General features: G+C 35.5%; 1 protein-coding gene across 40 annotated transcripts in view; it reads left to right on the top strand.

Moving 5' to 3' along the window:
• FOXP2 (forkhead box P2) overlaps nucleotides 1-25,000 on the top strand; it is a 547,754-nt gene that overhangs the window by 516,293 nt on the left and 6,461 nt on the right. For all 40 annotated transcript variants that reach the window (XM_082692999.1, XM_082692975.1, XM_082692972.1 and 37 more), the window contains 2 exons: nucleotides 1,086-1,155; nucleotides 1,931-2,094. In XM_082692999.1, coding sequence (XP_082549125.1) covers nucleotides 1,086-1,155; nucleotides 1,931-2,094 — 234 coding nt within the window. The remainder of the gene's footprint in view (nucleotides 1-1,085; nucleotides 1,156-1,930; nucleotides 2,095-25,000) is intronic.

The raw sequence follows: 25,000 nt of genomic DNA, 5'->3' as shown, positions 1-25,000 counted from the left end.
AAAAATCATCGTAGGACTGTTTGGGTTGCTGTGCTGCCTATTCAGCATCCTACTTGTACCGAAAAAATTTGTTTCTGTATGGAATGTGTTTTCTAGAGAGAGATAACCACCCTGGATTTATACAATCCTATCTTCACCTCTAATAGAGCACAAAAGGCTACTTTGAAATAAAGCTGATGTTTTAGATACCTGGTGTTCCTGAAAGTGCCTTTTTTATGAAGAATTTAAGACTTTATTAAAAAAAAATTAGGGATTTTGTTTCCTAAATACTCTTTTATTTTCCAGACCAAACTTTAGTAGTAGGATCCACCCTGCTTTTTTTCCCACAACCATTGTCAGCTACATTTTATAGTGATTGAGATGATCAAGATATGGTCGTGTGAGAAAATGACTCACTAGGAAGTTTAAAATCACTATTTTTTTTCCTAGAGAATGAGACTACCAACTTAAGTCAGAAATATAATAGGACACATTTTATGCCTAATAAATTAACACCATGTAGCATTTCCCTACCTCCCCCAAGCACTGCTGCATTTTGTGAAGACACGGTTTGAATGTGTTTTACCTACTATTGGCCCTTCACTTTTGATTTCTGTAGTCAAGTATGTGCTAATTTCTACATTCAAGAAATAGTTAATCCATTATGTTGTCATTTAATTAACTATGGTAATTTGTTATGTTAATTCGTGGTGTTCTTGAAATTAACTATTAATTATTTCCTGATTGCATCAAATTGGTAATTGTGTTGTATATTTACATTTTTTAAATTTTATATGAATGTTATTCTTCTTGGAAATAAAACCTTCACATAGCCAGAAATGGGGTTAGGGGATCCCTAAGGTGACGCCCCACTTTCCCTGTATGTCATAGTCTAAATTTTCTATATTCCTGGACCGAGGTGATATGTAATATGTAGAGAATTACATATTTGAAATCTATCATCTCATTTCTGTGGCCTTAGATACCTTCACTCTGGACCAGTAGTTTGAGACAGCAGGCCAGAACATATGTTTTAGCTAGGGTTCTTGATATCCACATATTTTCTATTTTGACTTAGAGATCATCTTTATATTTTTTTCTTCCAGAAGCCCAACCTTAGTAAAAAATATACCTACCAGTTTAGGCTATGGAGCAGCTCTTAATGCCAGTTTGCAGGTAATATCATTAAATGCACCTTTCCAGTATCCTTGTATATGAATGTTTTGCCTTTTTGTTGTTGTTTTGTTTGGCATGCTTTGTATTTAGGTGGGATTGTGACTGTTCTTAAGAGTTGGTTTGTCATCCAAGTAAGTTGTAGTACCTAGTACTGTAGAAAGCACTGGTTCTAATTCAAGCTGCTTTTGATGTGAAGAAGCAAGAAGGACACCCTGTGGCAAAATCTGGAACACTCGGTTTTCCTGCAAATGCTAGATTGATAGAAGCTTTTGCAAATGCATGTGGCTATGCATTAATATTTATCCAGGCTGTCATAAATGATTTCACATCATAGTGTTGGGGAACATGGTGCTTGTGGCAAAAACTTTAAAGTTTAATTATAATATATAATTTTTATGCAGAGGAGGCAAATGTCAGGACTTCTTTATTTTGAGCTAAGTCCTGGTCATTTTTAAAAAGCAGAGCGACTGCTTGTGTTGGGGTTTTTCACTCCGTGGGAGAATACAACATTTCTGCATGCGGAGGGCTGAAACACGAGTGAAAAAAGTTTGCTGGGTGCGCTTGTGTGGACGCTTTCGCATCACACTTAATTTTCTTGATGTCCCTGCCGCAAGCTGCCCGTTTGGAACTTTTGCCCTCCCTGTATGTTTTCTTTAAATGCTTCTAAAACATCCATTCTGTGATCCGAACCCATTCAATGAAGAGCAGTCTTCTTTTAAAGAAGTATCTTAAAGGGCATTTCCAAAGTTGTTTTACACCTTCTTCGTTTCACTAGGCTGCCTTGGCAGAGAGCAGTTTACCTTTGCTTAGTAACCCGGGACTGATCAATAACGCCTCCAGTGGCCTGCTGCAGGCCGTCCACGAAGACCTCAATGGCTCCCTGGACCACATCGACAGCAACGGAAACAGTAGTCCGGGCTGCTCGCCACAGCCGCACATGTAAGTGGGTTAGCAGGCCGGGCAACCGGAAGGGCCCGGACGCATATGCTTGCAACATTTGGTATTCATCTGAAGTTTCTAGTGGTATAGAAGTCCAAAATACAGTTTTAAGGGGAGTTAAATTGCCCCATGTTCGTGATACGAGGAAGTGTATCAAAATCAGTTTTAATGCATCTTTTAGATTCTCTCCAATGTCCCATAATTGTTATACCAGCAGTACTCTACAAATTCTTAGTAGTACTAACATTCTCTTGGGGGTAGAGCAGTATCTAAGATGAGTCTACATCTTATGGGTCATTATCACAGTTTGGTTTGTATGGTGCAATAAAAATATTCATGATGGAATAAGTTGTCGTAATTTTTACTACTATTACAGGTCTCTAAACCATTTATGAACTGTAGTCAAGATACTGCCCGTTTTTATAAACCGTAAAATGCAAAGTTTAACTGTTACCCACAGTTTACATAGAAGCTAGTAAAGTGTAACTTTTTGCCTGTCTTATAAATCAGTGTAATTACATATTCAACTTTAATTACTGGTGCGTCTGTATTGGCAAGGTTTATATGTTATATTTTATGCAAGACTACAATTCCTATTAATATTTAGCAGCTAACTATATCATTAATTACTCTAAAATCTTTCCCCTACCATCTTTTTAATGGAGCTGAGAGAGTAGATGTATTAAAAATTGATGTATTGTGGATTTCAGAAATGTGTATGACACTTTAAAAAATGCCTGGCCTTGTTCAGTAGGCCAAGCATATCAGTTTCTTGTTTACTAAAAAGTATTGACCTGGTAGGACTTAGAATTCAGGAGAAAAAAAATTATAATCTGAATAATGAAACATATATATCATCCAGTTGTTAGGATGAGTCGACACTTAATGTCCGTACCACCTAGAGTTAAACATCATATACTTCTAATTTCAAGTTATTGAGGTAAGAATGGTACTTTCTCTCATTTTTATATTTTCTTCCCCATCTCTGCATTAGAGATCTAGTCAAAGACCCGAATGAGAAACATGGTCTTTATGCATGCCTATTTCCATCTGACCTTTCCTAGGATATTATTTTTGTTGACTTTTTAAACATCTTATTCTATTTGACATATTAATGTCTTTAAGATCATGCGCCTAATTGTTTTATAGCGCTTTTACTCTATCACCTTTGCAAAAAACACACTGTGAACATTAATGTATTTTATCAGGTTCCAAACCATTACTTTTTCAAAATGGAAAAATTTGTCTTTTGGAAGTGTCTTTAGATGTATTAAATAATACAAAAGAAGTAATAAAACTCGAAGTAGAAAGAACATGAATATATGCTCTTGAGAGTAGCAGTACTCTAAAACACGGAAAGTGAGCAATCAGACAAAAGTTTTTATACCTCTGCTTTATCCTATCAGCTAGGCGGTGGGTAGCTTGAGGCCTTTTACTTTTAGCAGTTCTCCTGAGTATGCTGGTGCTTGCACTCTCTATAAAATGCTAAAACAATAAAAGTTTAAAGAGCAAACAAGAGTTAGATCCTGTTTTCCCCCTTTTTAAAAAAGCCCTATTTCAGAAAAATGAAAGGTGTTCATAATGGAGGTGTTGGAACTGCTGGTGTCACTCCCCGTGTTAGTCTATAGCGGGTAGTGGTAGTTGTGTACCATACAGAGAGGACAGGCAGAGAAGTGTTTTCTTAATTGTTAAGTGTCCAGTGATAAGAATATTAAAATAAAAACATAATGATTCAATCAAATCATTTATTAACATTATATTTTACAACCTGAGATAATTATGGGGCCAAATGACGGCATTGCCAGGTTAGTTGTATTTTTTCATTTGGCAATTGCTATTTTAGATTTTTTCATTTTAGTATCAATTTAGTTCAGTTAAATGTGAAATATATCAATGAAAGAGTAGGGTGTGTAAAATAACATATAAAAATCATAGATTTAATGCCTGATGGGTTTATAAAACTAAAATGTTTGTAGTCAGCATATCGTACGTTTTCTGCTTCTGTGAATTAGTGCATGTGAAAAACATTTATCTGTATTTTCCATAGAGAGATATAAGGAAAGCTTCCCTTGGCTTACTGTTTAAGTGGATTTTGGAAAAAGACAAAAATTAGAGGAAGACTGAATTGGGTCTTTTCCTAAATTATATAAATTTAATCAAAATTTTAATTATCTTGTAAAATATCGAGTTGTCATTCATTCTTTGAATCTGTTTCTGCTATTGTTAACTTTTTGTATATTAGACGTCAAATATTATTGATGGAATGTCATTTCAGTATTCTATATCTTCATCCTTATAGGGTTTTAATATGCTTGTACCCAAAGAATATTAAGCATTTTATGTATAAGGGAAAAATATTATCTTATTCTCTCCATCAAAATTGGGCTGCATATAATTAAATGCACTTCAGTGTACTTTAAAAATTAAACAGAAGTGAAAGAATTGTTAGAGAACATTTAAACTGCATGCTTAGGTGCCTTGAAATGGAGCCATGGTCCTTGTTTTTGGAGGGGAGTAGTTACACTAATGCAATAGTGAGGGAGAGACAGAAAGGCATACGGCTTCCGGTATTTGGGCTCTTGGGATAGATGGTAGGGGTTCCAATTCCAGATTTAGCACTTAGTCACTGAGTAGGATTCATTTCTTTCCTCATTTTTCTCTACCGAAAATGAGGTAAGTAATAATATTGTCTACCTCATAGGATTCTTTCAGATGAAATGAGCGCCTGAAAGATAGTGATTCCTCCCTGTGTCCCTCATAGTGCTATGTACACAGTTATATTACATCTTGCAATACCTCACTGTTATTCTAAATGAAACTAAAAAATAATGCTAAGATATTTTACATCTTAATGCCTTTCTTAAGGCATTCCATAAACATGTGGTTAGTTTCCTTGGCCATCCTTTTCCTTTTCCTCTCACCCCGTCTTATAATTCATGAGGTAAGCCAATCCACAGAAGGAAACCATATGAGACAGAAATTAATGGGAGGGAGCAGGTTACTCAGTCAGAGTCAGCAGGATAAGAGATGTTTGAGGAAAAAAAAATGTTATCCGAGGTTATAGATAATTAACAATTCAGATGAATAATACCAGCCCAGAACAGGAATTCATGATCTATGCCTAGAAAACATTGAGTATTAGGTTTGATAGGAATTTAGAAATATAAAAAGAAAAATAGAACTTAGAATATATGAAGTGGTGGCAGTAGACTGGTGAGGGTCTTAAACATCAAGCTGCAGTGTTTGTCTCAGTCGGTATGAAGCCTGGTGATGTTAGGAGCGTGAGTTTCACACTGTCAGACTGTGCTTTAGGAAGAGTAATCTGGGAGTGGGCTGAAAGACCCTCACAGGTGGTAGGATTTCAGGAGTTCGGAGAGACTAGACAACAGAAGAGAGATACAGAGAGACTGAGAGCGGCAGATGTATTCTTGCGGTAGGCAGTGCCTGAGCTAAGTACAAGACTGGGCACGGAGAGCAAGGAATCAATACAAGAAGGGCCGTGGAAAAAAGGAACAGGCAAGATAACCCACTGAATGCCGGGGAGAAAGAGGGGAATTAGGAGAAATCATAGCAACCTTTGAAGCTCTCAAAGAGAAATAGAAGTCACAAGAGGGTAGGCTTAAGAGGGAAAATGGTATGTTCACCATTTTGCTTGTTGAATCCAAGAACATAAGTGTCCTTAGATTCAGGAAACTGAACTTTGTTTAGTCTTTTTACTCCACTCCAAAATGGTAAAATCCAAATCCAAATGGTGACGTCAGAGAAGGTAGACATATTCCTGGGATTGGTAGAGATGTTTTGAAGCTTTAGAAGAGTGGAATAGCTATGGGTTAATGCTTCTTAACAAATTATTTTTGGAGAACAGAACATGTTAAATTATCATCCGTCTTCTGCAGTTTGATGCTCCACATTTGACAGTTTCTCTCCATTCCCAAGTTTTACTCTTAGAATGCCCTGAATGAAGGCTTTTGCCAAACTAGTGCGTTCATTCTGCCTTCGCTTCTTGCCTTTCTGCCTTTTCCTTTTTCGGCTTTTCATCCTCTTTCTCTCACTTAAGTCCTACTTTTCCTCAAGAGCCTGGTCCTATTTTCCCCGGAAGCTTGCCCCCCTAGCTGTGCTATCAGGACCCACATTTTTTCCGCACGTGGGAGAGCTTACTCCCTGTACCACGGTCTGCAACTAACGTGGCCTCGGTGTGAGCATGCGCACATTCATGCCTTACCGCATGCTTGCTTTGCAGATGTCCCCCGCTAAAGGACAGAAACTGTGTTTTAGACACATTACAGTATATGAAATCTCTGACACGTCAGACCATGCAAAGTAGGTAGTCAGTAACCATATGCTAATGACTGTGGAAGATCAATTTATTTGAAATGGTTTAACTTCATGAAGTAATCCCTACAAGAGGAAAATCCAGGGTTCTCTTGGAACGCTGAGGAAGAAGGGGAACAAAGGACTTTTGGGAAGAAGAGATAACTAAATACAATGTTCATCTTCATGTGGGAGCTAATAGATCTTTCTAAATATTGGTGGAGTGTACCTGTGAAGTTTTATTTTTAATTTTAATTATTTAGTTTATATGTATTTTATAACTGTTCAAATTTATCTGAATAGTAAGTAGCAAGCCCCTTCACCTCATTTGTGATTATCTTCCCAGACCTTGCTAGATTTTGTTTATTTTGTTGAAGGTGAATTAAAAAGAAAATAATTTACTGAAATTAATGCATTATTAATCAAATCGAATGTTCGAGGGTATTTTAGCAAAAAGTAGGAAAGGTTAAAGCTGGGGGGAATAATATAGATTCTATATTCTAAGGTTTTAGACTTGTTTTGAGTCTTTTCAATCAAATAGATTTTTTTTAAGTTTTATTTTTATTATATTTGACAGACAGAGATCACAAGTAGGCAGAGAGGCAGGCAGTGAGAGAGGAGGGGAAGCAGACTCCCTGACAAGCAGAGAGCCCCATGCGGGGCTCCATCCCAGGACCCTGGGATCATGACCTGAGCTGAAGGTAGAGGCTTTAACCCACTGAGCCACCCAGGCGCCCCTCAAATAGATTTTTTTAATCTTTATTTCTCTGCTGTCAAAAGAGTTCTAGAGCCATCATGGTCTGAACAATGGAAAGAAAATACCCCTTAAGAGTCTGAGCTGTGGGGCGCCTGGGTGGCTCAGTCAGTTAAGCACCTGCCTCTTGATTTTGGTGCGGGTCACGATCTCAGGGTTGTGAGATCGAGATCATCATCAGGCTCTGTGGTGGGATTCTCTCTCCCCCTCTGCCCTTCCCCATTTCTCCCTTTCTCTCTCTCTTTCTAAAAAGAAGAAGAAGAAGAAAAAAAAAAAAAGAATCTGATCTGTGTATCATTACAGTTTTAGAATACTATGTTCCCTTATGCACCTCAATGTCAATATTCCCTGCTTATTGACTTCTCAGAGTTCTATAGAATATGAAAAAAAATGAATTTAGATTCCTATTTTGTATCAATATTTGTCTCTTAAAAAGACTACTTACAGAGGATTGATGCTATTGTGTTCAAGTGGAAATAATTCGAACTTAATCTCTTCTCCAATGTGTTAGACTTGACTGAAAAGACAAGAAAACATTTAGACCAGAGCTGGAAGGTAATCTCATAATAGAATCATTCCATTTCCTGTCTCCTTGCAAACCTAAATCAAAAAGAGAAGTTTAGTGATACACCTACCTTATTCAGCTCAACTTGGTTGTTTCTTTCTTTCTTTCTTTTTTTTTACTAATCAATTGTTTCTCCTTGCTCTCCATAGGTTGGCTCAGAATTGCCTTTTTTCTCTTGAAAAATGTTAAATGAGATTCCTATTTTTATATTTTCAAATTTTGTTTCTAGAGATCAAAATCAATGCTCTTCCTGAACTGGTTTTGTATTGAGGGCTTTACGCACAAAGCCTTCTATTGTCATGTCGTTGCCCTTTCTGATTATTAGAGTCTCCTACTGTTGAGTTTTCAGATCATTTCTTACATGTCATTCCTGAATCCTTTTAGCCTCTATGTCATTTCAAAGTTCTACTTGCTAATATTCCATATTAGTAGCAGGTGATTATTATATTTTCTTCCTCTTATTAAAGCAAATATTTGAAGTTTGAGAGTTAATGATCTTCTATATAGAATCAGAAAGTTAATACGGTTCATATAAGACTAGAAAATAAATTTGTTGTGTTCTTAGAAGCCAAAACTTTAGAGTAAGGAAATCAAAAGCTGAGGCATCACATAAAAGGAGTAGTGTAGCATTATTTCAGGACTACTGTGGGGATCTCAGTAATCTCTTTCATTAAGGTGTTGAACACATATTATACGTGCCCCAGAACTTTCTATACCTTCTATGTCCCTGTCCTCTTTTCAGCATGCTTCTTGAGAACCTCAGTTTTTCTGTCATTTCAATGATAAACCTCAGCCTGTCCTAGCAATAACATTTTGCAACACAACTAAAAGGGACTTCTGGACTCCCATTTTGTAAAACAATATTGAAAATCTAGTATAAATCATGAATTGTTTGGAAGCATAATGAAAATATTTAAGCATATAATACCGCCTTTCTTCCTCCTATTCTCTTTGGCCGCCTTAAAATTTAAATTGCTCTTTGTAGGCACATGTAGAATTTGCAGACCCTACACCTTTAGTTGGTGATATTTTATATAAAATCCCTACAGACCTTAGATCTCTCTGTAGACAAAAGCATTTAAAATTGGAGTGGCTCTGTATTTCAGAGGAAAACAGTTGAAAGTGACTGACAACTTGAGCAAGTAGAATGCTCCCTTTTCATTGTTTTAATGCCTGTTAAGCCCACACTTATTTTTGTTGATATTTTGGATTATTAAGAGGCATCATGAAGCTCTAAACATAAAAGCTTTTCCCCCCTTGCTTTACATATGCTTTTGCAGATTTTCTAATTCACAACTTTTCAGTCACCTTTAAGGTGGTTTTTTTTTTTTTTTTTTGGTCCTAACATTTCTAGGTCTCCTAATTTTCATTCTGATTTAATTCCATTTTTATTTAATCTCTGAACTTTTCATTAACTTTGCTAGTTAGCTTTGAGATCTCTTTCCAAAGTGATTGTACAGAACTTATGATTATGCCAGCTCTTTATCATCTCATCTTTTTTTTTTTTTTTAAGTGCTACAAGTGTGGCTCAGTGGCTGCCGTTCTTTTTTACATTATTCCGGTCCCCATATGTGGCACTTACAACTCATTCTAGTTCCTCTTAATAAAAAGATCCTCCCAGAGGTACAGTGCCTTCAGCTAAAAGGTGTTGTATCCCTACCGTGCCAATTGTGGAAATTTGTGGGTTCCTATAGGGTTTTGAAGGATTTTTATAGAACTGTACAGATGATATCTGACATCCATGGTACGAATCCCCACCATTTAGGCAAAGTGTGTCAGAAAACTTTTAGCTGACAGTATTGTAGCTTACTGCTTCTGTTTCATATCTAAAGAAGTTACTTTTTTAGAAGGTACATCTTCATTTGCACTAACACTAGTTGAGCCTTAGAAATTTCCTTTCTCTGAGGGTCAAAATGTCATTGACTGAATTGCTAAAAAATGAATATTGTTATTCCATATTAATTTTGTTCTACCTCTACGACCAGGGAAAAAAGGTGTTTTTTGTTTTGTTTTGTTTTGTTTTATATACCCATATGGTATTTTAACTTCAGCTTTTGACATCAGGCTTGGGAAGTAGATGTGTATTTGGTGACGATGGGCATTTTATGACTAAAGGTGTTTATTATGTAACGTCAGCTATCATTTCAGACTATTACTTAATGTGAAGTTGCTTTCCATGATAAAAATTATATTTTAATATATGTTAAAATTATATGTATTTTAACTACTTTGGCAGAATTTGAAATTGATCATTAATGTAAGAACCACAATATACTTGAATACTTTGGCACTAAAAAATAAAGTTTAGAACATTATCTCAGGGCCTCTACCCTCCATATGCAGTTTTCGTCATTAGAGTAGAATTCAAGAATTTGAATAAGCAACAGATGACCAACTAGTTTAATATAACTAGTGGAAATTCACGTTCTTTAGTTTGTTCAGCGTTATCTTAATCTTTGAAAACTAAAAAGAGAGTAGCATCATCAACACAGTTAAAAGTCGGGAGCAAAAATATTCATTGGTCAGACAATGTTACCTTACTATAGAAAAATTTACATTTGCAACATTAAATCTAAGATCCTTTTGCTAATTAGCAGGTCAAAAAAAGGACAAAACGTATTAGATTTAGAATGAGAGGTAAATATTGGTTTTACTCCCTATTTCAATCTCATGTTTAAAACTAACAGAGCATAACTTAGCATAGTTCAGATGAAAACGGAACAATGAGTCAGTCCTACATTTAATTTGAGCAAAGGAAGTGTTTCAGCAGAGCAACCAGTCTCACGGATTAGACAGACCTAATGACATGAACCATACATCTGCAAACCCAGAGGAAAATCATCTCTGTAAAGGTATCCAGGAGATAGCTCCATCAAGAGCTAGCAGTGGATGAGAGGTATACCATCAGGCCATTTGGCAAAGGGAAATAGACAGCAGTCCAGAAAAATGAGTAAGCCACATCGGGAAGGACTAGCCACAGCCAGAGGACCCAGTTATAGGACTTGGAAGCCAAAGTCTTTAAGGACCCAGAACCCAAGTTATCAAAGAGGGAATTAGAGCCAAACAGGGACAAACCTTTTGTGTACTCTCATACCCATTCTGACAGTTTGACTGAGACTTAGTCCAAGAAACAGGGTAAAAACACAAGTCCTGGATGAATGGTTTAATGGAGTTCTGGAGCAGCCCCAAAGCTGACTTAATGGCTGAGTGTCAAGATGCAATTTAAACTTCTTTTTTATTTCACTGGCCAACTGATTAGAATTATAAAGATCCTTCACTCCATAGCCAGACATTTGTTGAAAGTTTTTATTTGGGAGACACAAAATGGAATAGTACTAATTGTATCTCAACAGGCAACTACTGTGATTCTGAGAATGGGCAAAATCTATCTGTGCTCATCTAGAATCAAAGCAATTACATCTGTATTTTCATTTTATTACAGCTGTTTGGGTCACATCTATTACTGTTATCAATCAAATAGAATGATAAATCATAATGAATTTTGTTGTTATGTTTTTTCAAGAGCACTATCTGAAATCATTTGGGAGTGAGCCTTCAAATCTTGTAAAATCCCGTTTCTTTAAACAATGTTGCATAAATTTGAATAAATTTCAATATACTGCTGAAGAGAAGGGCAAGAAATCTTAGAGAAATTTTGATACACATATATATGCATGCAATTTATAAAATTATGTTTGTTAACCTTAATCCACCTTTTTGTTACATTTCTTAGAACTTCTATTGACTTTAAATGGAACTTTGGAACTCCATCTCAGGGTCAGACCTATGGGTGTAGGATAGAATTATAAACTGCATCGTTTAGACAGGCAATGTATCTTAGAAAAGAAACTTTTATTATAATCATCTGGAAATAATATTCCTTTGCAATCATACACTAAATGGGTGTGGTTTTTTAGGTGACAGATTAAGGGAGATATAAGATTTATTAAATATATTAGGATTAAAGTTGTATTCTGACCTTAAGATAAAAAATTAAAATTTATTTGTCTGTTTATCTTTAGCCAAGGCAAAAAAAGTACAGAGAATCGAGTAGGGCATTTTCTAATTATATTCTGAATAAAACAAACAATGCAAGGTATATATAGAATGAAGAATCATTTGTTTGCTCCAGTGTTTCTCTCCCTCTTAAGGATTACACATTTCTGGGAAGAGGAATTTCTGTCTGTTGAAATGAGGTAATACTGGAGTAGTAGTTCTGAGTATTGTTCTAATGGTAGCTATGTGGAGATTCATTCAATCAAAATAAGGATAATTCAATCAGTAAATTTTTGTGATAAATGTTATTTTAGTTTATAAAAAAGAAGATTTTGAAAAATAATAAACTTGAAAAAATTGAGCCATACTAGTAAAGATAGGTTTTATAATTTCCTAATTAATTAATAGTGAATTTATAATGTCTAGTTGTTTTATTTATATGGACTTCTTACTGACTTTTGTAAATAAGAGAATTACATATTTTTCTAAAGTGTGCTTAATTTAGAATATAAAATCTATATTTTAGTGGAAGAAGTCAGCCTTATCATTTCAAAAGAATAAAATCTTAAGTACAATTAAGTAAATAATTTCTTAATAACAGTGTAACTTTGTGATTTAATTACTTGAATTAGCCTAAGATCATTTCTCATTTTAAGAAGTACTAAGAAAATACTCTCTTTTAAAAACAAACTTTTCCTTTTAAAACTTTAGTTTTATTAATTAGCTTATTTCTTTGATATGTTAAACTAAAATACTTCCTACACAAAATATTAACAAATGTTTAAGAGTTACTAATGTTTAAGACACATGAATTGTTTCTCACTTCAACATGACTTTATACGAATGGAAATAACTAAATGTAATTTTTATAAATCTACCCTTAAATTCCAAATATAATTATATCATTTCCTTGTATATGTGCTAGAAGGAAATGACTAAAACTGAATTTCCCTAATCTCCATTTTTCATATGCTTTCTAAATGAACATCAATTATTTTACCAGTATTCCAGTAAAACTTGTTCTTTGGGGGAAAAAAAAATCCAAACTTTTTAGAAATTACTTATTTGATGTGATTATATCTACTAAGATATAAGTTAATAGTAAGTTAGCTACTCAAAAATAACAAACAAAACCAGAAATTGAGTCTCATAAAACTACATTTTTCCATCTTAATAAAAGATTTGTGTTTATGTTTTGGAATTCATTTTACATCTACAAACAAGGATATTTATGTAATAAACATGAGAGCTGTGCCATTAGCAAATACAAAATAATTAAATCAAATTTTATTCAAGCACATATAAAATTGATAGTTAAAGTGCTAATCTTATACTTTGATTTTTTTATAATACTTATATACTAGTGGTCATCATTATTCATGCAACAGTTATGTGCCAAGAACTAGATTGACATGGTAGATAGTTAAAAGAAAGTCCCACCTAATCCAGGTATTTCCTTTTAACTAGAAAAACTTTGATGTTGTTTTGTGAAACAGTCAAATCCTCTGCAAATCAGTGGACAGCATTAGCCTATAGCAATACTCCATGTACTCTGATATTTCTTAATGCCATTAATCAACAATTGGGCCATAATGATAAGTAAGAGATAAAGAATTTGTATGATATAAATATTTTCTGTTGGAGTTAGATGGTGTATCCCATGTAAGTTGAAGGTGTCCAACTAAACAGAAATAGAAGTAAAGCATGGTTAGGGACTGCACAGATTTCAATATACTCAGTATGTTTCTCCAAGTAACTGCAAATATAAGTTCATTTCCCTGGGTTAAGATTGCTATATTGGGTCAAACGAAGTCAATTTCCACAGTAAAACTGAAGCATTAGGGCCCTAACACTATTTATGAGGATAGGTTTTTTACCATTATCCTGGAAGTAACATTTTTTATAGTAAAGACCCATAGTTACTGATGGAAGCATATTTATCCTTGTGGTGTGCTAGGACAGGGGGAAAGGCTACAAATACTCTTTTTTTTTTTTTAAGATTTTATTTATTTATTTATTTGACAGAGGGAGAGATCACAAGTAGGCAGAAAGGCAGGTAGAGAGAGAGAGGGAAGCAAGCTCCCTGCTGAGCAGAGAGCCCCATGCGGAGCTCTATCCCAGGACTCTGGGATCATGACCTGAGCGGAAGGCAGAGGCTTAACCCACTGAGCCACCCAGGTGCCCGGGTACAAATATTCTTATAAGATTTGTAAAAGATATATTATACCTCTTTGTAAAAAAAAAAATGTTTATTACTCTTCTCGGTAGGCACACTGTATGAAATGTATTACAGTTTTTCTGAAATAACTAGGATTATCTAAAGGAAAGATACAAGGGAATCTTTATAATGAGTAAAGATTATGAGTAAAATGCAAAAACAATTTTAATCTTGTCTTACATTTAGTTTTGACTTGTAAATGTTTGATAAAATTAACTTTACATTTCCTGAAATTACCGGTATTGTAGATAGGAGCCATTAACTGTAAATTTTTTTTCATAGCATTTTCTGGCATCTACCATAACATTTAAGACTTTAAGATTTTAGCATTAGGTTCCTGGTATTAGTAAATATTGTTTTACTGAATGGCTCAATCAGATTTATATTATACCACTGAGTTTTTCTCAGACATAATGACACTATGTAAATATTTTAATTGTCACATTGATAATATCTAAATAAGGACACTCCATTGATTCTTTACAGTCTAACATCTATTTGCTTAAATACATTTTGAATGTCTCAGTTTAAGAGAAATTTATTCACAGTCCTTTCTTATTCTAAGAATGAAACAAAACCCAGAAACAGTGTATCAGACCTTTTACTTAGTCCTGAGTAAGGAGCAAAGGAAGACAATTTACATTCCTCTAGGGAATATACTGTGTGACCACAATCTAAAAAGCTAAACTTCCCCATTATAATTTGACTCTTTGCTTTAGGGTATAGGCAAACATTAACATTTCTTCTGCCTTTCATTGGTGCCTTGGGTACTTACAGATTTCACAACTGAAGAAGCAACACATTTCTCTAAGCAACGAATCAGTCTGTTAATGTAGTTAGTCCTCTGTGTTTTCAGTGTATACCACTACTGAGGGTGGGCTGTAAAATGGAAAGATTAAACTAAAGTATAAACATCAGTTGCTACTTGGCATTTCCTTCTGCTACAGGCTTGGCTGGTTGCATAGAACAGAGATAAGTTTCATTCATTTAAGTTGAACAAACATTTAATGAGCAACTATTGTGTGCAACACACTGTGCTGAAAACTGGCAGAGGGTCTGTATCCACAAAGAGGTAAAAACTCTAATAGAGGGGTCAGATGCACATAGTGTGAGAGACCAAATAAAGGAAGAGCCCTACAACCAAATTGTAAATCCAAAGCCTTACGTGTAGGTTCACGGAGAATCAGAAAAGGCTTTGTGGAGGTTGTAGCTTTGAGTTAGGCCTAACAGGAAGTAGATTTTTAGGGTGAACTTTATGAAATTATTGCTATTTGACAGGTTTTGCTTGCAAAAATAGTAATCAAATTTTTCAACCTAATTTTAAGCAGAGATAAGGAAAGAGAGGTGCGAAGGATTTGAGGATTATGAGCAAAGGCAACTGAGGTATAAAGCATGGGTCTCATTCAGGGAACAGGTAATAATTCTTCTGCCTTAGTATGGGTGGTCGGCCTAGAGAGGTATCTCTGCTGGTTAAGATTGGACAGGGACTGGGACCCCTGTCTTAGAGTTCATTAGTCTCCAAGCTGATGGTAGGGTAGGGACATTTTAAAAATTCACCAATTATTGGGACATTCTTAGCAAAAACCTCACAGGTATATGTTACCCACTTTTAAAAAGACTTACTTTTTTTGTTGTTGTTACTTATCTCTGAAAATACTAGATTTTTCGGACTTGAGAAAATAGCCATACTTAATGCCCTTTTCCTTTGATACTCAGTTTTAAAATACATTTTTCTTTTTTTTCTTTTTTTTATTCAAATTCCAGTTAGCTAACATACGGTGTAAGATTAGTTTCAGGTATACAATTTAGTCATTGGACTCTTCCGTTCAACATCTGGTGCTCATCAAAACAACTGCCCTCCTAATCCCATCACCTACTTAACCCGCCCCTCCCACCTCCCCTCTGAACCATCAGTTTGTCCTCCATAGTTAAGAATCTGTTTCTTAGTTTGCATTTCTCTCTCTTTTTTCCCCTTTGCTCATTTGTTTTGTTTCTTAAATTCCACACATGAGTGAAATCATACGGTATTTATCTTTCTCTGGCTGACTGATGTCACTTAGTTTAATACTCTCTAGCTTCCTCCATATTGTTGCAAATGGTAAGATTTCATTCTTTCTTGTGGCTGAGTAATATTCCATTGTATATATATGCCACTTCTTCTGTATCCATTCATCAGTCTATGGACGCTTAGGCTATTTCCATAACTTGGCTATTGTAGATAGTGCTGTTATAAACATTGGGGCATGTGCATCTGTTCAAATTAGTACTTTGGGTAAATATCTACTAGGGCAGTTGCTAGATCATAGGATAGTTCTATTTTTAACTTCTTGAGGAAACTCCATACTGTTTTCCAGAGTGGCTACCCCAGTTTGCCTTCTCATCAACAGTGCAAGAGGGTTCCCCTTTCTCTGTGAACTCACCAACACCTAATTATTTCCTGTGTTGTTGATTTTAGCTACTCCGACAGGTGTAGTTTTGATTTGTATTTTTTTGATAATGAGTGATATTGAGCATCTTTTCATGTGTCTCTTGGCCATCTGGATGTCTTCTTTGCAGAATGTCTGTTCATATCTTCTGTTCATTTTTTATTTGGATTATTCGTTTTTGGGGTGTTGAACCTTATAAATTCTTGATATATTTTGGATACTAACCCTTTATCAGATACATCATTTGCAAATATCTTCTCCCATTCCATGGGTTGACTTTAAGTTTTATTGTTTCCTTCACTGTGCAGAAGCTTTTTATTTTGATGAAGCCTTTACAGTGACATAAGAACATAGACTAAAGATTAAAAATAAATCGATTTTTTTGATACCAAGGATCAACAGCCTTAATGAGTTTTTGTGGCCATTGCTGCTACTGGCATCACAATCACAAAGAGGACAATAGAGTTTCATTTTCAGTATCTTCCTGTCTTCCACTTTCTAACACCCAAGCTTTCTGGAATCAACTTCTCCTCTCCCTTGAGCAATTAAAACAACAAATACAAAGACTAACCAAAATTGTATATGAATTATGAACAGTCATCATCTCTTTTAATTTTTAGAATTTTTCACAGAGATTTATACCCATCCAGCTCCACGGTAGAGTTTATCAGGGAACTATTGCACATATGTATAAATTTAGAAGCAAAGAATGCAAAGGCTTTTTACTCCCTGACCTATAGCCTAAATTCTTCACTTCTCTGTTTCTAATCCCTCCACCTCAGTCCTGACCATCATTACCTTATTACACTGTTTTAGTGACCTCCTAACTGGTAACCCTACGTCCAGTGTCCTACACTCAGTCTAGGCTTTGTAAGTTAATCCTCCAAAAACTCTTCTATCTTTTCACTGCCAGGCTCAGACACCATCAATAGCCCTTCAGCTAGAAGAGAATAAATTTTAAACTCCATAAAATGCAACTCAAGGGCCCTTCACCATCTGACCTTGTTCCGCTTTCTAACATATTTCTTTATTACCAACCATCCTTTCTCCATGGCCTCTGCACGCTCTCAGGGTTCCCACAACACATTTAAGATTATCCATTTTCCCCATTTCCACTCAGAAGGCTCTTTGCCTTGTCTCTGCATTATGAACATTTTCACATATTTCAAAGCCTACCTGAAATGACATCTTCCTCCTTCCTAAAGCACTCACTGATTGCATTGCCAGGAGTTACCTCCCTTCTTTCCTAACGCTTTGTCAATAGTGATATCGATCACATCCTGCCTGGTATCAAAGTTACTTGTGTATACATCATACTTCCTCTGCGGCACCGGAAACTCTACGAAAACCATTGTCCATATCATCCCCTAGCCCAGTAGTTTGCACATCATGTTGAATAGATTCTTTTCACTTCTAACAAGAAGTAACTGTTATCCTCTGAAGTACTTCCATTTCATTTATTGGCTTTGTACCTTTCTGTCAGGTAATAATAACAGACTTTCGAGCTCTCCACCACTAAATAGTTTCCCTCCAATTATCTAAAGAAATTCCAAAAAGCATTCGAATTCTCCCAAGTGTAAATTATCTTAAATTAGGAGGTGGGGATGCCTTCTTTAAGCAAGAAACATAAATCACTGCTTCTCTGTAGTAAATAGGAGTTAGTGGACTAAACAGAGTAGCTGTATTTTAAATCTCCCATTTTGTGGGAAAAAGAGCTTTTAAACCATTCACAGTGAATTTCTAGATTCTAGTTGGAAAGAATATCCGCTATTTACCAAGTGGGTCATTTGCTTTAAAATCAAAGATAAACTTGAGTCCAAATCCACTTAAAGAAATACAACATGTTTATCAGGTTAAGAACTACTAAAGTTTACCTTCTGTCTGCATCCTTCTGTTACAAAGATTGGTCCTCCTAAGTCTGTACTAATACAGATGCCTGGCTTGTGTTATGCCCAATAATTAAATAATGGACTGTCAAAACCATCCAAAACAGACTTCATAGACTCCCTCCTTAAGATAGGTTAAACATAAGTCTCTATTATCCTTCATGCAAGATCTCATGAGGAAGACAATAAAAATCAGTGACTCTACTAGTTTTACTTTTCTTTCTTTATGCCTGTAAGTCAAAAACAAATAAGTAAATAAATAAATAAAGCTTAATCTTTGATGTTTCAAATGTGTAGCATCTGTTTCATTCCTGGAAACAACTGATTTTACCTGTTTGAAGTAGCTTCTACTTATTATTAAGGACTGCAGTTTTAATCTGTAAGACCCCTCAAGTCATCGCTGAAGTAAGCAGTGCATAAATGTCAAATCAGTGTTGGGGAGAATGGCATGATGACTCTCCTAACCGTCTTCAAATCCAGAGAGAGTCATCACCAGAATAGTCAAATATTTCTCTCCTTTGTCCACCTGAGCTTTCTCTTACTTTGTTATTTTAAAGGAATTCCACGAAGAGTATACATACTTTGGGATTCTTCTTAGAGACAGGTAATGTCTCCAGCTGTTAATGCCTCCCATCTCACTGATGGCTCCTTCTCTTAGTGCACTTATGACAGGCCGTCTCAAGGTTATTTGAGTACATATTTCTTCCATATTAGACTGAAAGTTCTTTCATAGATATTTAATGCCCCCGCAGTGCCTTATATGTAGGAGGTACTCAATAAACTTTTGTTAAATTAATTATTGGCATTAAGAGATAATAGTTACATGTTATTGGCTTTTCCTATCAAAGCAAGATTGAAGCTCTTTACATCATTACAGACACAGGGGACTTGGCTTAATCCACAGCATAAAGGAATATTGGGCTGAAAAAGTTTCTTCCTAATAGGTGTGTGTATGTTGCTAGATCTCTGAAAATTTCCACTTTTCAGTCAACTTTGAGTTCATTAAGTTTTCTCCAGCTAAACATATATAATCAGACTTCATAAGCCAAATGTGATGCAGGCCTGGACCATTCAATGCATGCATATTAATAATTTTAATGACAAAATGATGATGAGGCCTGGGATGGATGACTGAGGGGAATAAATATAGGAGCTCCACGTACAGAGCTTTGCATTGACAGCCCTTCTACTTTGCAATTTGCTTTCCTCTGTTGACCTGGAAATGATCCGAGATTTGGGACACCTGGGGGGTACAGTCGGTTAAGCAATGGACTCTCGATTTCGGCTCAGGTTGTGATCTCAGGATCAGGCTATTGAGCCTGGAGTCAGGCTCTGCACTCTGCACGGCGTCTCCTTGTCCCTCTCCCTCTGCTCCTCCCCCTGCTTCCATGCTCGCGGGCTCTCTCTCTCTCAAATAAATAAATAAAACCTTCTACAAATATTAAAAAATAAAAATAAAAAATAAAATGATCTGAGATATGACATGAACATTTTGGCTTCGTGTTTTAGTGTTTAGGAAGTTATTGTTAAATAATTCTTTGCAATAATTATTGAGAGATGCTGTGTTGTTTTATTCCCTTGATTTTATTACCTTAAATGTACTTTTTAGGAAGGGCAGCTGTTATTAGGATTACTTTTAATAACCCTAATGCCTGGCATCTGATATGTGGGGCCCATATATCATTCTTTTGTGACTTTTCTGATACAGTAATAAAAATCTCACTTTGGGAGAAGGGCTAAAATATTTTTAGAGCTAATTAAGCTCAGACAGTGTTTAAAAATTAATTCATGTATTTATACTATATCTTCTCCCTTAAAGTATTTAAGGTTGTAATTGTATCATAACTATTTCTAACATGTATTGATCACTTATGGCTCAGGCTCTGTTCCAGCTGGTTTACATATATAAAAAATCATTTAATCCTCATAATGACTATATAAAATAGGTACTTTCTTATTCTTCCTTTGTGAATAAAGAAAATGAGGTAGAGAGACATTAAGTAACTTCCCCAAAGTCACATAGCTAGGAAGTAAGGGAGGCAGGATTCAAACACAAATGTTTTATCCTCAAAGCCAATATAATCATATATAATATAACATATATATAATTAACCACTTAAGCACTGCTGCATGACCAAAGTTATAATTGAGGTGCCTAAACTGTTCAGTATTATTTTATACTATACTTATAAGTTAATCAATATATTAAGTACATAAAATTTTTTATATTGTTACACCCTGGGTAATTAAAAACTGTAAAGTAATTTCATTGGAGAAGGGGATGCAGAGGGATGAACTGGTGAGCAATGAGCAGAGAGGGCGTTTCTTTAAAAGGATTCCTTTATTTGAATCATCAGGAATGTTTCTATGCTGGAGGGGAGCATTTTCCTAGAAGAATTCATTATCCTGTAGTGATGTTTGTACATTAGGTACCTTAAAGAAATGAACATTACAGAAATACCTACCTTTTTTCCCCCAAATAAATTAAATGAGGGATGACTTGGTGGCTCAGTCAGTTAAGCATCTGCCTTCAGCCCAGGTCATGATCCCAGAGTCCTGGGATCAAATCCTGCATTGGGTTCCTTGCTCAGTGGGGAGTCTGCTCTCCCTTCCTGCCACTCCCCCTGCTTGTGCGTGCGCTCTCTCTCTCTTTCTCTCTCTCTGACAAATAAATAAAATCTTAAAAAAAAAAAAAGAAATTAAATGACCCTCGTATCTGTAATGGGGGCAAGTAGGGAAAGATTGCTAATGGCCACAGAAGAGACTAATGTCCCATTTGTCCTACAATCCACCAAAGACATGTGGTCTCCTGGTGTTTGATTTCCCTTCAATTTTCACACGACAGAATGAGTGAAAGCATGGAGCTCTCTGAGATCCAAAAATGAGAAACTTCATATGAGTAGGGGTAATCATAATCAAATTTTACTTTTAATTGAAAAGGATTCCATCCATTTATAGGCATAGGTCCTGGAACTTTCAAGCAATTTTATTCTCAGAGATGCTTACCCTCTCTTACTACTTTTTATTTCTTTCTTAGGTATTAGATTGGTAGCAATCAGTATTTTGGAAAATTGAGTGTTAATGACTATTGGCTTTGATTTCACTTTATTTTAGTAAGTTAACAGCTTAATACTGTAACCTTAAGGGAAAATTTTATTAACATGTTTCCCAGTCTCATACTTTGTTTGCGAACTAATTCTGGATGGAAAGGATTCCAAGAATACTTAATTCCAGAAAGAGATTTTTCCTCCCTCCCCCCCCATCTCTTTCGTAGGCTCCACACCCAATGCAGGGCTTGAACTCATTACCCTGAGATCAAGAGTTGTGTGTTCCATGCATGGGCTGAGCCAGCCAGGCATCCCAAAATTTTCTCTTTTAGATTTAGTGCAACTGAAACTCTTACTGACTTGATGGCACATCATTCATTTGATCAACATGTGTTTAGTAGGTGTTTGCTATATGCATAGCTCTCCTGGTCTGTGAAGTTCATAGCCTCGTTGGCAAGACTTGGTACAGCCACCACTAGAAAGAGTTGCAGTGCACCTCTTTAAGGCAACATGGGATAGCAAGAATAACAAGATTCCAAGAAACTTTCCAGAAGCCAGCACGTGTGCCAGTCCTGGCTTTAGCTGTGCTTACAACTCTTGGAAAGTGGCTTCTTTTCTAATCTGTGCAATGGGAGCACTGAATAAAATTATGTTTGATAGAATCTTAGGATTCAAAGATTCTATAGTTTGGAGCCTCAGAATGATTAACAAACAAACAAATAAAAAATGCTTTGGAGGGACAAGGTGGGAGATCAGTGCAAACTGGATGGTCAAAGCTGGTCTTCAGAAGTAGACAAAAGTTGGTCTTTAACCAGCAGACAGGTTGTGCGTGGGTAAAACATGAAACGGAGCAGAATTTCAGGTTCTGTGCACACACAGAGGTTTGAGGACAGCACATAGACTAAGTCAGCATGTGAAGTGACTTGGAATAGGAACTAAACATGATGGGGTTGTTTGTTTGTTTTTATTATTTTTTTTAATTATTTTATTTTTTATAAACATATATTTTTATCCCCAGGGGTACAGGTCTGTGAATCGCCAGGTTTACACACTTCACAGCACTCACCATAGCACATACCCTCCCCAATGTCCATAACCCCACCCCCCTTCGCCCAACCCCTCTCCCCTCAGCAACCCTCAGTTTGTTTTGTGAGATTACCTTATGGTTTGTCTCCCTCCCAATCCCATCTTGTTTCATTTATTCTTTTCCTACCTCCAAACCCCCCACTTTGCATCTCCCCCTCCTTGTATCAGGGAGACCATATGATAATTGTCTTTCTCTGATTGACTTATTTCGCTCAGCATAATACCCTCTAGTTCCATCCACATTGTCGCAAATTGCAAGGTTTCATTTCTTTTGATGGCTAAGCATGATGTTTTAAGGATGATATTTGGCATCTGGAATAGACGTTTTATTCAGAAATGCTCTTGTTCATAGGTCAATTGAGTCCTACCTACTGAATGACTGAGAGATTTTGGCTTAATTCTGTCCCAACCTCTGTGTATCAGTTCACACAGATTTGTGTACAAGGCAATGACGTAATTAAATAAATGCTCCTTGCATATCAAAATCCTTCAAAAATGCAAAGGAACATACCTTCATAGGTATATCCTTTTTTCAAAAACTATCTCTATATGTTTGTGTTTTTAAAAATACTTATGTTTGCTGTTCTTCTTTATCCAAAATTTGAGACTTTCCCACAGGTCTTTTATTCAATTAAAATCCAACCCAGAAAAGTAAACCCCAAAGAATTGGATACTCACAATATGGCAGCACTGCAGCTGAGGGGCCAGTGAGAGTGGAGCAGGGAATTAGGAAACAAGAGTAGAGAGACCACTTAGGTCTTCTCAGAGCTCTCGCATCATTAAGACACACCAACTACATAAGAGGTCACATCATTTGACTAAAATACAGGATGCCCAAAATAATATTAATTGACTTGAGGGTAATCCCAAGGAACAGTGCTAAATATCTGTGTGCATCTTGTCAGCCACTAAGTATCTGTTTAGAAATATTCAGCTATTTAAGCTTGAAAGTTTTGAATATTCAGAGGTCATTTATGAGACCTAATTGGGAAAAGGTGCTATTATATTAACCTTAGGAGTTTATTCTAATTATTTCCAGTACTTAGAGTTTTAGCATTTACTAAAATGTTCTGAATTCCAGATTGAACTTGGAAAATCTAAAATTATAAATTCAACTTATAATGATTATTAAATCAAAACATCATTTTTAATAAAAGTCATTAAATGAATATGAACTTTCACAAGTAATCTTATTAGAAGATTTCACTTGTATATTTTGGAGGGTACTTTGGGAATATTAACATTCGATTTAATAAGTGTTTAAAATTCTGGATGTGTCTATGTGGTACCATAATAATGAATTGGTTTATCAGTCATTTTACTGAAACTATTGGCTAGTTCAATGAAACACTGAGTCAAAGTAGTTGTTGAATTCAATTGGTAGATTTTTTTTTGTCAAAATAATTGGTTTTGTCTTTAAAATGATCCTCATAAACCACTTGTATGATTTTCAGGTTTTTATTCTCTTTTATCATCTGTGGGTACCCACAAACACAAATTATACATGGATTCCCCACCATGACCTCCATGGTGCACCTTATCTGGACTGCATGTTTCTAATTTTCTAACCAACTATGTAACCTTTCGTTAGGAAGAAACAGTTTATTTGTTGCATTAAAAAAGTATTTACAAATTAGCTGTTTGCATATATTAGAAGCCCTACTTTTCAAATTTATATGTAATTCTTTAATAAGTAACATTGGTTATTTCAAGGACTCCAATTTTATTTTAATAATTTCTTATGCAGGACAATAAATAATACCTTGGAGAGTCAAAACAACAGTGGTTTCCTTATATCAGTAGTAAGTTGCTTTGGATTTAACGCAATTTTGTACACACATAAAATGTAAGCCCAGTAAATTCAGTTTGATTAAATATCAATGACAAACTCTCTTCGTGGCTTTTTATTTGTATTGGCTACAATATAATTTCATGATTTACCCCACAGAGTGCAATAATGGTCTTATAATGGCCACTTCCCATAGTCTCTAACCTACCCCTAGGGAGCAATTCATACTGAGAATTGAGAGATTAGAGCTGATAGAAGCTGGATACAGTAGAAACATTGGGGACATTTCAGTGTTCTTTGCCCATGCATGCAAAATGTGCAAACAGTTCCGGGACCGATCATCCGCAGTTGGCTTTCTGACTGGCTTTTAACTCTTTCTCATATACCCTGATACTCCTCTGATAAAAGTTACAGTCTTCTGGAATCGCACTTACCACTATTAGCCTTTAAAGGATTAGCTGTTTAAACAACTCCCTTCCCCACCCTACTCCAAGGCAATTAATTTTTCAGTTGTTATCAGATGGAACATGAGCCCAGTAAGGGGCCAGAAATACCAGGAGGAAGATTAATAAAAGAGAAAAAAAAAAATCAACCCAAAATATGGTTGTCTTCACTTTATAAAAAATAAATTGATCGGACGCTTAGTCTACTTTTTGTTCTATCTCAATATTTTTTCAGACTTGATATTATTTCTAATTAAATGCAGTTTTCAAGTAATTTTTCCTTAAAGTTGGTGCAATACTTGAAATTATAATATTTAAGTTGATACACTTAAAATGTTCAGTTTATTAAAGTCCAGTTACAGAAATAACAAAGTAAATGTTCTTG

Source organism: Mustela nivalis (genome assembly GCF_964662115.1).
Source record: "Mustela nivalis genome assembly, chromosome: 12".
In the NCBI taxonomy this organism is placed as follows: domain Eukaryota; kingdom Metazoa; phylum Chordata; class Mammalia; order Carnivora; family Mustelidae; genus Mustela; species Mustela nivalis.
Note: the sequence above shows the minus strand (reverse complement) of the source record. Positions and strands in the feature narration are given on the sequence as shown.